The 14,614-nt window shown below is 50.9% G+C and overlaps 2 protein-coding genes across 2 annotated transcripts; both read right to left on the minus strand.

The window, feature by feature from the left end:
* Positions 1-720: 720 nt before the first annotated feature.
* On the minus strand, positions 721-2,100 carry COL26b_009435 (uncharacterized protein; the record flags this gene model as incomplete). The annotated part of the gene is made up of 1 exon (XM_053182165.1): positions 721-2,100. One exon carries the CDS (start codon positions 2,098-2,100, stop codon positions 721-723), a length of 1,380 nt encoding a protein of 459 aa, XP_053033855.1.
* A 4,605-nt stretch (positions 2,101-6,705) lies between these two features.
* COL26b_009436 (uncharacterized protein) lies at positions 6,706-8,532 on the minus strand (the record flags this gene model as incomplete). The annotated part of the gene is made up of 2 exons (XM_053182166.1): positions 6,706-7,549; positions 7,601-8,532. The coding sequence occupies 2 exons, from the start codon at positions 8,530-8,532 to the stop codon at positions 6,706-6,708; spliced, it is 1,776 nt and encodes a 591-aa protein (XP_053033856.1).
* Between the last annotated feature and the right edge of the window lie 6,082 nt (positions 8,533-14,614).

Consider the following 14,614-nt stretch of genomic DNA (forward strand, 5'->3'; position numbering starts at 1 on the left):
TGTCGATGTTGATATCGCTTTCGCGAATAGGAGATGGAGGGCCATCTCAAGTGTGGATACGCCGGAGTGCCCCGGTGAGCTACTCGGAGCGGCCCGGACATGGACTTTTCTGGTTGACCGCTCCGGTCATACTCGCCTCTGCATGTCAGTGACTACGATTGGAAAGTGTCCGCGAGTATGAAAAACAATAAGCCTGATCTTGAGAGCCCCATTGTACTTGAAGAGAGGAAGCTTAGCTGGATGTCAAACACCTGGGCGACTAGGCATCTTGAGACTTTGTTTATGTTCCTCCCTTTCTTCGATGCCAAGTTATGTGAAACGAACAGCGCAGAAGAAACACACGCATCTGTCGGACATTATCGACGAAAAGAAAATCCAACGCAAATGATATAGCCTAGATTTGTTGCGTCAACGGTGAATCTGAAACTTGAGCTCTCGAGTCGTAGTCGGAAGTATGTCCTGATTTCAGTCTACTAGATGTGCAACAGCCACACAAGACCCACTGTGTATTGTTTGTTGAAATATTCTCTATTATGTATCGATTTTAGTTGTTGCGCATGTTATGATGCACTTCTTTAGCAGTGTATAGTTTCGTGAAACAATATCCGTGACGCCTGACCTGTACCTCCCAGGGTAATAATTCCTCTTTCCTTGCCGCCCCGTGTCGTTCATTTGTTCCCCATAATTTTATATGCATCTTGCCTCTTGATGTTATGCATGTCATGGCCACAACCCATAGACAAACGGCTCAACTTCCGGGTAATCCTTCTGCATGCCCATGATGATGCTGTACTCATCCCTCAAAATATCCGACCCCTCGTTCCCGTACGCCGTGTACTTGCTCATCTCATGCCTCCGCAACGCCACCGTCCACGGAAAACTCGAATGCGCCACACCCATAAACGCGCTCGCCTTGAAGAGCATCAAAAAGTCAACCAGGGCATGCTGGTCAAACGTCAACTCGTCCAGCAGCTTCCGATCGGGCCCCTGAAGCAAGTCGCGTTTCGTCACCACCGCGACGCTCTTCGTCTCCCCACCGGGGCTCGCCGCGACGCGCTTCTTCAGCTCCTCCTCAAACAGCTCCACCACCGTCTGGTTCCCCGACGCCACGTACACCACACTCAGACCCATGCGCTCAATGTACTGGAAGTGCTCCTCGAACTGGTCCTTCTGCCGCGAGAAGCGCCACTCGTCCGGCTGCCACGCGTCGATCGCGTCCTTCTCCAGCCGCAGGTGCGCGCCAAAGTACGCGTTCGGATTGATCGCCCTGGCCGGGTCGATCGGCAGCGCGAAGCGCCGCTTCAGCTCGTAGAGTATCTTCGCCGCGAGCTCGCGCGTGTCGTTGCGGAAGGAGAGGATCTTGCCGTACTCGTGCACGAAGGCCGGGCCGTCGTCGCGGACGGGGTACTCGAGGAACGCCTGGCCGATCCGTACGTGCGTCGGCTCCTCCGTCCGGATGGTGACGTTCTTCTTGTCCAGCCATTCGTCAAAGAAGCGCCGCCATTCGCGCGGGTGTTCCAGGCCCTCGCGGGGGTGGTTCGGCTCGAATTGGTCGCCCACAAGGTCAAGTGGCTCCCCTGCCCGGGATTGGTAGTGGGGAAAGTCCTCGATCCGCTCGTAGATGCGCATCCCTGGGCACCCTTCCGTCAGGTGGTTGATGAAGGTCTGGCGGTCGAGGAGGTAGTCGAGCGGCACCTCTTTCTCGGTCTCGATGTCAGAGATGTCTTTCGCGTTGCGCAGCTGCATTGAAGGCACCACAATCGCGCCGCCGCCGTGTATCGCATACCGCACGCACTTCAGAATCTGGTCGCGCACCATGCCAATGCCTCCATGTTGTCCCTCGCAGGTAAACACCAGGCCCGGCCGGAACTGTGTAGCGGCGCATGTCGACTGGATCGGTCGGTAATCGATTGGCTCGGGAAACTCGACATTCATAGCCTGTCGGACGAACGCCTCCACAACCTGCGGCTGGCTGGGCTCCTCGAAGTGGTACAGAAGCGTCGAGATGCCATCGTGGACGAACAAGAGGCGGATACTCCAGACGATGATGAGGGCGGCAGCCAAGGAGATCACCACCTGGGGTTGGCCTTGGCAGAGCATGGCCTTCGATCAATCAGAACACCACAAAAACAAAAAGACATGAGACGGGTTCCTTTTTTTTCTTCATCGACCATCACGGATTGGGGATGCGCCAAGGACACATAGTTGCTTATAGCCAAGACGGGTAGGTCCCAGCGCCTTGGGATGGACGCCTTTGGCGAGTTTTGGCGACCGGGGCGGGTTTCAGACCCGTTTCATGCTCATCTTCGTTTGGCGCGTTTGAAGGTCGCCAGCGACCCCGTGTTTTGTTGATTTACAGTGTGGTCTAGGGCGTGTCAGCCCGGTCCGAACCATTTCCGGGCGTTTTTAAGGGAGTTTAGCGGGCTCCTGGGTGCTGACAGGAGCTTAATGGTGATGCGAATCTGGAACATTGCCATGTTCGCGATGTTGCCTTCCGTGCCGACCGATGCGAGAGCTCCGCAATTACGGCTTCAACCTCGGCCTGCTCGAGCCAACGGCTCATGTTTGTCGTCAGAGTTGAGTGATCGTTTCGGCCTTCAAACTCCGAGTTATGGCCTTCATTTCAGAAGAAAGGGATGATTGAAATGATCCGGCCGGAGACATAAAGCCGACAGCTCAGAGACCCCGTTTTCGGGATCGGCGCCGCCCGCGAACCCTCAAACGTGGCCTCCGGGAGCACGGGCCGGCGAGCGGGTCAGTGGAGAATGATGCCGGCTCAACTCGCTTCGAGAGCCCAAATTTCGAAGGCTCTTTCATAGGAGCGGATTTCCAGCAACGGTAGGCAACAAAACGTTGCAATTTTTCATTTCTGAATGTCTCCGTTTGGAGAACTAACAGATGAGCCACTTGGACCACGGCGCAGCACTGCCACAAAGAGTGCAAGGTAACTCTAATGAATTTACCCAACTTGCTGGCACAGGCCATGTCAGATATGATATATTAGCCAAAGAAGGCAGCATGTCAGACCCATTAGAGACGGATCCCTGGCGTCATCCGTTCATTCACAGTACTTTCGTCCGTTATCATCCAGACGCTATCATGGCAGCCTACCAGACCTGTGATCTGACTATATCTTCATACGTGGCAGAGGGTTCTCGGTCACCGTTGCCGAGTCTTACTTACGTTGTGCTGGAGAACCGACATTTTAAACCCGAGCATAGCAGAGAGCTATTCAAAGGAAAGAATAATGAGGGGCGATGACGCGTCGGCAAATACTTTTGTATCCTTGACAACAACCTTTGCGTTATGAGTTGTCTAGTCTTGAGCCTGAGAAGAGTATTGTCTATGGGAGCTGTCCTGCGGTGATGTTCAAGGAACTCTTCCGAAGTCTACAGACGTTCTCCATAGACCCAAAGGCATGATGGTGTTGCTTGAATAAGCCTCAAAGATAGCAGATGCTGCTCTCTTGGAAAGGCCTCCCGGACGCAGTGCTTCGGTAAATGACTGGTCGGAAGGCGCACTACCCTCGTGCCCGTTGCCATGAACGGGACTGAGTACACAGCGCTACTCATGTTGCTGCTCGTTAAGATGTTACAGATGCAGGCTCAAAAGCAGCTGAGCAAGAGCTAACAGCGATGGAGTTGGCCCGATGCCATGGAAGTAACGTGGCGAAGGGAATTTTGGTTGCTCGTGCTCAGTCATATGCACGTGTAAATAGTCGTATGCTTGCATACGTATTCCTTCTGCTGGCCACATGATGTTCCTTCAATATTTGGGAGTAGTGGATTGTTGTGTATAGTACTCGACATGATTCATGTGGTTTGCGTGCAAGCTGTGCCAACTTTGTTTTCAAGCAATTAAAAGACAGTTCATACTATCTTATGCAATACTTGGACCTTGTGATTTTCTAAGAATTGTGGCCTTCGGGACCACCTGCCGATGAGCAATCAATGGAGACCGGAGCCTCCTCGACAAGTGTCGGAATCTCCAGAGCATGCTCCATCAAATGCCAAGAGCTCTTTCACACTTTGAGGAGACTTGATGAAGGCAATATCCTGGCATTCAAGAAGCGTAACCCGAATGGCTTACCAGAATATGACCTGTACAAAGTGGAACTTTGAGCTGATCGATGTGATTGGCCGTGTCCTGGGGCTTTGTTTCAGGGGCACCTCACTGTCGATGGAAGATTGAAAGTCACCCTGAAATAAGACAGGGTCTGCAACACGTAGACAAAACTCCTGACGGAAGCCATGGCTGAAAGGCAGGCCTGATAAACAGTTACGAGCGAATTCAACAAAGGTGTTCTTTGTCGCATAGTTTCGATGGAATTCTCAACCTAGTTGTAACATCCAGAAGTTGTCCAGCTTGTTCAAGCACGAGCTCTCCCAATGAAAAGTAAAATAAGACACGTAGGTTATATATAGTACTCTCCTCGCCTTAATGATGCCGCAATTACCATTTGAATTCAAAAGTCTCATGCCAGGATTCTTGACTCGTCATGGATTCTTTCGAGCACGACCCCCTCGACCTTACCAAGCCAGGCATACGGCTCCTGCGCCTTCTTAAAGGTTGTACCGGTCCGATACGCTGCGAACTGTTTGAAGTTGACGTCGCCGAGAGAAGTTGTGAGCCTCCATACGAAGCATTATCGTACGTCTGGGGCTCATCTGATCTTACTCATCACATAGAGATCAGCGGCAAGGAGCTACGAATTACCGCAAGCTTGCATCTTGCCCTTTCTCATCTCCGTCTCGCTGATGATCGTGTGTTATGGGTCGACGCCGTTTGCATCAATCAGAACAACCACAAGGAGAGAGGCCACCAGGTGCAACGAATGGGAGATATCTACAGTCAGGCCAGGCAAGTCATCGTCTGGTTGGGACAATCGACGGATAACACAGATGCCTTCATGAACGCAATGCAGAGGCTTCAGGCCGAAATGGAGAGACCTGGATCCCCGTACAGAAATTGGGTCCCACATTATACGGACGACATGGATTGGCCAGGAAAATGGCATCATCGGTGGCGAAAACATGTCAAGGACGAGTTCTCCCATCTCATGGAATACAAAGATGGCACCTCGTACACAGACAGCGACTCGTACGAATATGGCATTGGATACTCATCAGAGAGACGTCCCGACACCGATTTCACGTCCGCGAGAGACGGCCTCATTGATCTTCTTCACCGTGCCTGGTTCAGAAGAATCTGGATATTGCAGGAGGTTGCAAATGCCTCTGCTCTTATCTTTCATTGCGGAAGGTTCTCAATCCCCGCTTTGTACTTTACTGTCGGCCCAGAAATCATCAACTCCTACCGTGGTCATGGTGTTATACTCAACGGCCAGTGTCAAGCAGTGATAGACATTATGCCGACCCATCGCTTGACATCAAACTCCTGGTGGGAACGCGGTCGGACGATGTACTCACTCCTGAAGCATTTTTGTCAAAGTCAAGCGACAGATCCGCGGGACATGATCTATGCGCTTCGTGGAATCTCGACAGACATAACCAAATGCGGCTTCCCCACCGTTGACTACGAAGTCTCTGAAGAGGTGCTGGCAAAGCGGATGTCATACTTCATGTTTCACTGTGATCTCACGTCTTGGGCTCGGCTGGATACCATTTCCGACCTCATCGCCCAGCTGGATTGGCTTCTTGCGGCATCCGTCACAGTACACTCGGGGAGCTCTCAAGATGCCGATCTATCCCAGCTTCTTGATAACGGATATATTCGCATCACGTCGTACATTATGCAAGTTCCTTTCGAGAGCGGGCACTGGGTTCTGATCGACAGACTTCTTTCTCGTCCTAAAACAAGCATTTCGACAGAAGCGGTCAGGGTTGCTTATCAGATATGCGATGCGCCAATTCCTGAGATCGTGGCGTTGAAATCTAATATCTCTGGCAGTGGCATTCTCTATGCTGCTCTACAAAACCGACACATGGGACCTCAGCTAATTGATGGCTTTTGGGAGACGAAGCAGCGCGGAGGGCGCAGATATGCCGGGAGATGTAGTGTCAAAGTTTTAGGCCTCTTGTGGGGTTACGAGACCCATAAACCTCATCCTACACGAGTGACAGTTCATGCAAATTGTCTGGCAGCTCTCTTGTCACAGATGATTCGCAGTCGGCGAAACCTCAAGTCACTTAGCCTTTTTTGGAAGAGCCAGGAAGGCGAGTCATTGCTAGGATATGCCATCAAGACAGGCAACTTTCCACTTTCTCGAGATGGGTGCAGACCCTGAAATGACCTCAATAGGACGGACGCCTGTGATGCTCGCGGCCATGTACCCACACAATGGCATCGGCGAAGTTGTCAGCAGCCTACTCAAGTGTAATGCTGATGTGAGCAAGATTGTCGAGAATGAAACAGCAATGAGCTTAGCGAAAAAGCACGGAAACAACGAAGTGATGCGTTTGCTGTCTGAATGGATTCCATCTGAGGTGCGCAGCAAAAAGCGGAAATGGCGTGCATAGGCGCAACTGAAAGTGAAACTTGCTGGGAATAGTAATTCCGGGCGTTGCGTATTTGGTTGAGATTTGAATAGGTTGTATGAATGTGCACTTTCTCGTGACCGAGGATAAAATGGAAACTACATATGCATTCCTGATTGGTATGTGACACCGAATACATCGAATGACGCATCAACGCTTGCATGCTTGAGATGTCCATGAATTAAAATTTATCGACAGTTCTTTTTAGCTAGGCTTTGCCATTTTGCAACCTAGGGTTCTGAGCCATCCACTCCTTTACCATACCGCGATAGTCGACGGGTGTGTAAGATTCCCAGAACTCTGCCCACTTACTCGGCTTCCTTTGCGTCTGCACGCCAACCTCTCCAAGTAACATATCCCAGTATGGCAATTGATCAAACACAATGTCCGTGTACTGGCGTCCATGGCCATAAGGAGCTCGATGTTGAGCCCACCTCTGCATGAGCGCAGTTTCCTCATAGACCTTACCAGCACGAATGTCCCTATCGAGAGTTGGAATCTTGCCCTCAAAGTAGGCCAAGGCCCACAAACATTGGACTTCCAAACGCATGATGTTGGCCAAGTTGCTAAAGACACCGAGGAAGATGAGCGAGCGATCATCGTTGGCGGCGAGACCAGGAGGCGCCATGCCACGATACAGGCGCCAGGGGCTGTATGATACCTCGACTGAGGCACCGGGGTTGAAAGGCTTTGGTTTGGATGAAGTAGGACTCAAGAACGGACCGTCGAGCAGACGAGGGAAGCGGGCGCCAATAGCCTTATCAGCCTTGGCGCTTTGCTCATTCCAAAAGGCGACTTGTTCGGGGCTCATTTCAGCAGTTGGGACACCAAGCTCAGCGTGCAGCGATGCAGGTTCAAAGTTCATGGTCGGCTTGGCTGAAAATCCGGTAGAGGCAACGAGAAGGTCAACTGAAAAAGATGTGCCATCGGCGAGGTGGACCCTGTGATCCGAGAGATGGTCGATGTCTTCGCGGTAGATCTCGACAGTACCATTGCGGACATATTCGAAGAAGTCATCGTCGAAGCTCAGGATACCCGATGCGGTGCCGTACCTAAGCATTTTAGTTAGCTAATGTTCGCAGAGTCTGGATGGATCAACATACCAAAATTGATTCTGTTCCGGCTGGAGCACCTTCGTCTTCTCATGTGTCTGGTACCCACAATCCTTGATTGTGTCGTACCGAATCAACTTCCAGAAATTTCTCGAAATAACTCTGCCGATCGCGTTCTCGTGGAGAAAGCGCCGGATCCAGGACAAGCCCGACATATCTGGAAACATGTTCGGCGACATGAATGCGACAATGCGTCTCGTCACAAGCCTCTCTCTCCAGACCTTGAACGGGCCGAGCTGTGTAAACGCGGTAAAGACCCACGCCGGGCCCCGCCCCGAGCGGCGGATCACCCAGCGGACCTTGTGTCCGGTCGATGCCGCCAGGTGCACGGAGTCGTATGCGGACTTGCTGCCACCGAGCACCGCGACCGTCTGGATATCGGGGTCCTCGAACAGTTCTTTACGCGGTCCGAGATTCGAGGAGTGGATCATCGGTGCGTTGAATTCATCGGACCCTTCGATTTCGGGCATGTGCGGGACGGTAAGCACGCCGGTCGCGACGATGAGACGGTTACACGAGATGGTCTTTGCCTCGCCGTTCTCCTCAATATCGATGTACCATTCGGCGCTGTCCGGGCGGGTGATACGGTTCACCATGGTATTCAGCTGGATCTTGTCGTAGACACCAAAGTGCTTGGCGTACGACACCAGATACTTGTGCATAACCTCCCCAGGAACATGCTGCTTCTCTTTGAGGCCATATTTCTCGAGATCCATGGGGAAGTCGGAGAAGTCGATCGATGTCGTGAAGTTGTTCGTCTTCAAGTTCGGATAGATCTGCTCCTGCGACCAGACCCCGCCGACGGAGGCACGGCCATCGACGAGCAAAATGTCGGATGATGGATCGCGCTGAAGAAGCGTCTTTGCAGCGCAGAGACCGCTGGGCCCGGCGCCGATGATGAGGGTGTCGACCGTAGGCGCCATCTTGCGTTCTCGACCGGCAGTCTTCAAAAAGTCGTTGAAGAAAAGCAGCCCGCGGGTGTCAGACCAACTCCATGGCCGATCGTATGTAGGGAACCCAGCCTGATTTAAATCGAACTCGGCAACGGCGGGATGTTACACAACAGCCTAAGAATACGGCACTACGGGAAGCCTCCCCGCGCGGCGAGGAGAGTTTGGGCACCATGAACTCTGCCGAATTGGCGTCCACGGATAGTGGCTGGCCACCCCGCCAATTCTGGTTATCTACACGTCGCACAGCGTGAACTATGTGAAGGCTCGGAGACATTGCAACTGGCAGCATTGTGCCGAGCTGAGGTGACTACCGTGTCAGGAGCTGAAGCTAGCATCGAATACGGCATGGAAGCACACCTAAGCTGACGGAACGTCAAAGGTCCAGCCACGCGGTATCCAATCACCGCACCGCCTTCGCCTTTCAGAGAGACGCCACGAAGGATTCTTGGCTTCGGCGCTAGCTTAACAGAAAACCCGTTGTCTCAATTACCATGTTACGCGAATTTGCCGATGCGGGACATGCAGAGAAAGGAGGCGGGTGGAAGCGGCGAGACGGCAGTGCCTATCAGGCTGTCAAGGGCCCAGAACTGCAGAAGCGAGCTGCACTACTGCACAGCGTGCCAGCTGATTGGGATTATTGCGGCTGATGTGAGCTGGCTTAGCGGTCTAGGTCATTTTCGGCGAGGCTTTCTAGGCTGATGCGGTTAGGGTGTTGCGAGGATTGGGAATGGTTGGGGCTGCGGAGATAACGTGGCTGCGCGTGCTGGCGAGCTCGAGGTCCGTTCTAGACGGGTGAAACTTGCACGTTCCTCTCGACCGTCCGGTCTTTTGGGCTAGAGTATGGGCCGTAAGCACCGGCTTGAACTTTGTGTGGTTCACTGGTGCCTGGTTGGTCGGTCGCTGGCGCAAGTCGATGAACTTCACGATAACTGTCGCAAAAGCTGCTCACACTAACTACAATTTATGCGGCTGGTTGAATCCTTCACGATGCATCGCAGGTGTTGTGACTGGTTGCTCTCAACACGATGGATTTCGAAGGTCCGGCCCGTTTGCATTGTCAGACCTCGATTGGAAGGATGAATTGAGCCAGGAGGTTGGAAGTAAAAATGCATATTGAGCCTGTGCATCCTTCGCTTCGATGCCCGTCGTAGTCGTGCCACGTATAAGATTTTGGGGTAATGTCTCGGCAAGTCTAATTACACATAGATGAAAGACTGTGTTCAGTTGATTAACGAAACTCTGCCGTGATGCCTTAATGAGGTAAACCCGGCGTTTGATCGAGTTCGCATTTACTTCCGTGGTCATAGAAACGAGTGGCCTACCTTGGTATGACAAAACCATTCAAACTCGACTAGAGCTTGTCGAGAACTCTGGTTACGATGGGAAGTGGTTGTTCACGGGCGTATGGCCAAAAACTTGTTGTTGGGGTATTTTACCATGGCGTTCATTTGAAGACTCTCAGGAGGCGCCCTCCATAACTGATGATCGCGTAATTTTCATACAAGACACTCTCGTTGTGCATGATTCCTTCAAGAGTTCTTTATTGTAGCGGTCGAGTGAAGCTAGCAAAATAAACATAACGGTGGCGACATGACTACCTCCACTAGGCAGGAGTAGCTATGAATGACTACTCTCCACCCGTACATATCTAGTCATGTCCTAATTACGTTTGTGAATTGCGGCTTTTGGGACTTTGTATAGCATTCATCTTGTGAAGAGCCAATGTTCAGGTGATGTGAGCTGTGCTCCCATTCTCACACCAGTGAAAGTTCATGATTTAATATCGCGGATGGTGACTTTGCCGCCAGTTCGGTCTCTTCGCCCCTCGATAGCATGCAGTCAATACAATCCATGGATCGTAGGTCTGCATTGACACTTCTTCTTCGTTGATCATTTTCCGGCATATAATGAGAATAATTATGACGAGTGAGTTCCAAGTCGGTAGACACTTTGTCATGATCATAGAAACCATCCGGGTACATTTGCCTCGTGGCCGCAAAAACCTGCATAACATCATTCAAGACCATTTTCATTCTTGGGCACCTTTCTGGTTGCGTCCCACTTCAAACAATTGCTTTTAACTCTGAGATCCCTTCGCTGATGGAGCTTAAAATTCTAAGATCATACCTACGGACCCCCATTTCGACATCGAAGTACTCTCCGCCAAACTCGGTTCGAACACAACATGGAGTGTTCCGAGAATATCTCCAAAAAATCTAAAGAAACAAGACCACGTCCATTGTGTGCCGAAACCGCGCCCGCCGGCTCCCGATCCGAACAGGCGAAAACTGACGATGCGGCCAAGTGGGTGGCTGCGGTAAGAAGGGCTCTCGCAAGTATTCCCGCTTCATCGTCAAATTTCTCAGGCACATCGACAGGGAGTGGCGAATTTCCGCTAGAGTCTTCAACCAGGCTGGCTCACGATCATGGCACAACGGCAATAGCGCCGTTCTCGAGCATGGTTCATGATGAAAACAAGGTCCGCCTTTCCTGGTTTCCTCACAAGGGCGAGCTACTTCTCATCCCTCACGGCAACGTACTTGACAAACGACACGAATCCAAATCGGAGACGAAAAAATTGCAGATTTCCCAGCTGCCCTTCGAGATACAGGACATAATCTTCGAGATGGGAACGTCGATGGTCATCTACGCAGTTCATGTGCCTGTGGAAGATGTTGATCTCTATGTTCGCCATAACAGCAATAGTCACATAAGAAATTCTTCCAATGAACAAATGGTCCAGGACATAGCAAACTCTTGTCCTCTAGCATACACCTGCCGCCGTTCCCGTGCCGCCGTATTCAGAAGACTACACCGCCTAGCCCATAACGAAAGACCGATAATCCGGTTCGCGATCCTCGAGTACATTCACATCACCATCAGGTTAAGAGACATGGTGAACAGCCAAAACCACCCCATTACACGCCACGACTCTGATGAGGAAGATCCGAACATGCTTTTGGGACTGCCTAGCATTTGCCTGTTCGAAAACCCCTTTGTACCGGTCGCAGACTTGGAGGACTGGTACACTACACTGCCCTCCTTCCTCAAAGACAAAGTAGATCGTGTCGACGCCGAATGGTGGTGGGACAGAGACACTGGAATAGCTAGGGTGTCTCCTTTATTGGGAAAATTTATGCATAGCTTCCCCCGGACAACGCATTTCACCATCACGCCGCGTCTATCTTTCATGCTGAGTGCGCAACCCGCCACACCAGGCATTGTGGACAGCAAACACCGCTTGCAAAAGCTTGGGGCTGTGGAAGAAGAACTTGAGATATTGAAGCTGAGGAAGGCGGAGAGATATAAATATCTACAACGCCGCCTGATGTCTCTATGGGAGCAGGAGGGTTGGACCGCAATGGGCCTACGCGACGAAGGACTTCCCGTTACCCATATTCGAGTTCAAACATAAGGTGAGAAACCCGTGTGGCGATCCATTTTATCTCGTCAAGACTCATTGAGATTGATCCGATGCTAATGGTATATAGAGAACATCACTTTATGGGTATCGCAAATAGCTAATTATCTGCTGTGATGGCATAAATACTACGCGGGAGGAAATGGGAATGACCGCAAATTGGAAATTGGGCGAGATGCATCGCTGTGTCCTCATTATCTAAGGCCGGGACGATATTGAGATATTTGCCCCCCTAAGAACTTGGGTAATCGCTAATATTGCAATCAAGCTGTAAGCACCAAGACTGGAACTATCGTCTTAGTCTATCCCTCAAGGATTTCGCGATGATCAAGTCAATTGCCGCGCTTGTCAAACTTCAGGACCTATGCATCGGGAAACCTGCGTTATGTTTTCGCCTTATGTATGGGCCCAGCTGGCAGGTCCGTTTACTGACAATTCTCCCATAATGAAATCCACGATGGGTGTGCTAGAAACCCTCTCCGTGTAACTTGATTCGTAGTGAAATTCAAAGGATCAATAGATCATGAACTCTGCAATTCCCAGTAACACATTGCAAGAGGCTAGTGGGCGTTTCTCAACGCAAGATGAAGGTTCCAGTCATATCGACAATTCATATCTTCTGTCTCAGGTGACTCAAATTCGTGAAACAATATTACGGATTCTGTACATCCAGGTGTTTGCCGTGTACAATGATCACAATTTTCCAGAAATCTAAAATACAGCAACTTGAGTCCACTCATAATTCTCAGACCTCAAGCACCTTGATAGTATTATCCATCTCCGATGCGCATGCACTACTGTATATCAGTCGAGACACTCACCAAAGCTCAGAATACCATGATCAAAATACAATTCTGCCCTCGACAGTCAACACTTGATCGCCATTTATCAAAGTCACTTCAACTGCAACATGAGAAAATCTATGAAAGGCCAAACCATCGTTACAACAGCAAGTCCTCGTCCGTCGTACCTCAAAGCGTCCCGCGGTAGTGACGACCCCTCTCAATATGGAGGGACAAGCGATGTGGTCAAATGGGTGGCTATGGTGAGAAGACTAAGTGGCAGCATCCCCGCAACTCCATTTGCGCCAAAGATTCCTAGCGCATCAACAGTGGAAAACAAATCCCCGCCGGAAGTATACCACAGCGTGTTCCACGATCATGACGCACTTTCGATAGCGCCATTCGCCAGCATGGTCCCAACACCGTGGGGCCATCCAGATGCTACGCGGAAGACATATTTACCAAGGCGCGCCGTCGGCTCTCCCGACTACGATCCTCCGCTCATTCCCGTGCCCGAAGTACTGGATGTAGCTAAAACACAACGACTACCCGAACCGAAGATGAAGATGATACAGATCAGTAAACTCCCTTTTGAGATACAAAATGCCATTTTTGAGCTTGGAACATCAATGCTCCTCTATGCCATAAATATGGACGAACCCGACGCCGAAGCTTGCTGCTATCGAGACAGACGGTCTTTCGGGCCTCTCCGAGACATATTCCTATCTAGCGACGAGATTGTGACGGAGATCGCAAATTCATGTCCTCTAGCATATACTTGCCGCCGTTCTCGCGCGGCTGTGTACAAGACGCTGCATCGTTTGATGCAGGCATCATGCCAAGATAACATTCACGATCCCCACGCCGGAATCTCAATACTCAAGTACATCCAAGTCACTGTCAGAATCAGCAATCTGGTGGCAAAAGAGGCCATGAGGCGCGAATCAGAAAGCCCTCCGGAGAAACAATGCCTGAATCCGGGGGGGAAACATGGCGACGACGCCATGTGTTGCAATTGCCCCAGGTGCGAAGGGAGCATTGAGACAGGGCTAGACAGGATTGTGGGACTTCGCAGTAGATGGCTTTACGACAACCCACTGATTACAGTCACCGACGTGCGGAGTCGGTGGGCTGAGATTCCCCATTATCTCATGGAGTACGTGGACCGTATTGATACTGAATGGTGGTTCAATAGGCACAAGAACGCATGCGTAGCTCCGGATATCCTGCGGACGAGCTTCGGTATGATGTTTCATGAGGCGCGTCACCTCACGATCACTCCATGCATGCCTCTTATGTCGGCTGCACAGCCCGGCAACAAACTAGATATTGTGAAGGGGAGATATTGGCTCCGAAACTCATGGACCGATCCCGAAGACATTGCAATGGCGAGACTAAGACAGTGGAAGACATATGACGGCATGGTACAAGAGCTGTGTGAGGACGAAATCGTGTGGGTGCGTTTTGCAAGATTCTTTTATCCTTATCATTTGGAAACGTACGTGACAGAGTCCTTTCCGCTTCCAATATTCGAGATTGTAACTACGGAGAAACAGGCTGGATAGATCGTACGTAATTTGAAAAGAGATTCCTGAACTGCGAAGCGATATAACGGACTACAAAGTGTGTGATTGAAATCTGGAACACGATCTTACTTTCATAACGTAATCGACAAAACAATGATCGCATGATATTCTCGTTGTGACGGCTGGATAGTCTTACATACTTAGATTAAACCTACCCCCCAGCCCGTTCGCTAAGTCTGTAAAACGGTTCGCCGCAATTTGCATCGAACTGAAGCCTAAACCACTAAAAGTTAGCATCACCACAGGTCTCCAGGACAAAAAGA

The sequence above is a fragment of the Colletotrichum chrysophilum genome, assembly GCF_026319265.1.
Source record: "Colletotrichum chrysophilum strain AFK26 chromosome Unknown scaffold_91, whole genome shotgun sequence".
NCBI lineage: Eukaryota > Fungi > Ascomycota > Sordariomycetes > Glomerellales > Glomerellaceae > Colletotrichum > Colletotrichum chrysophilum.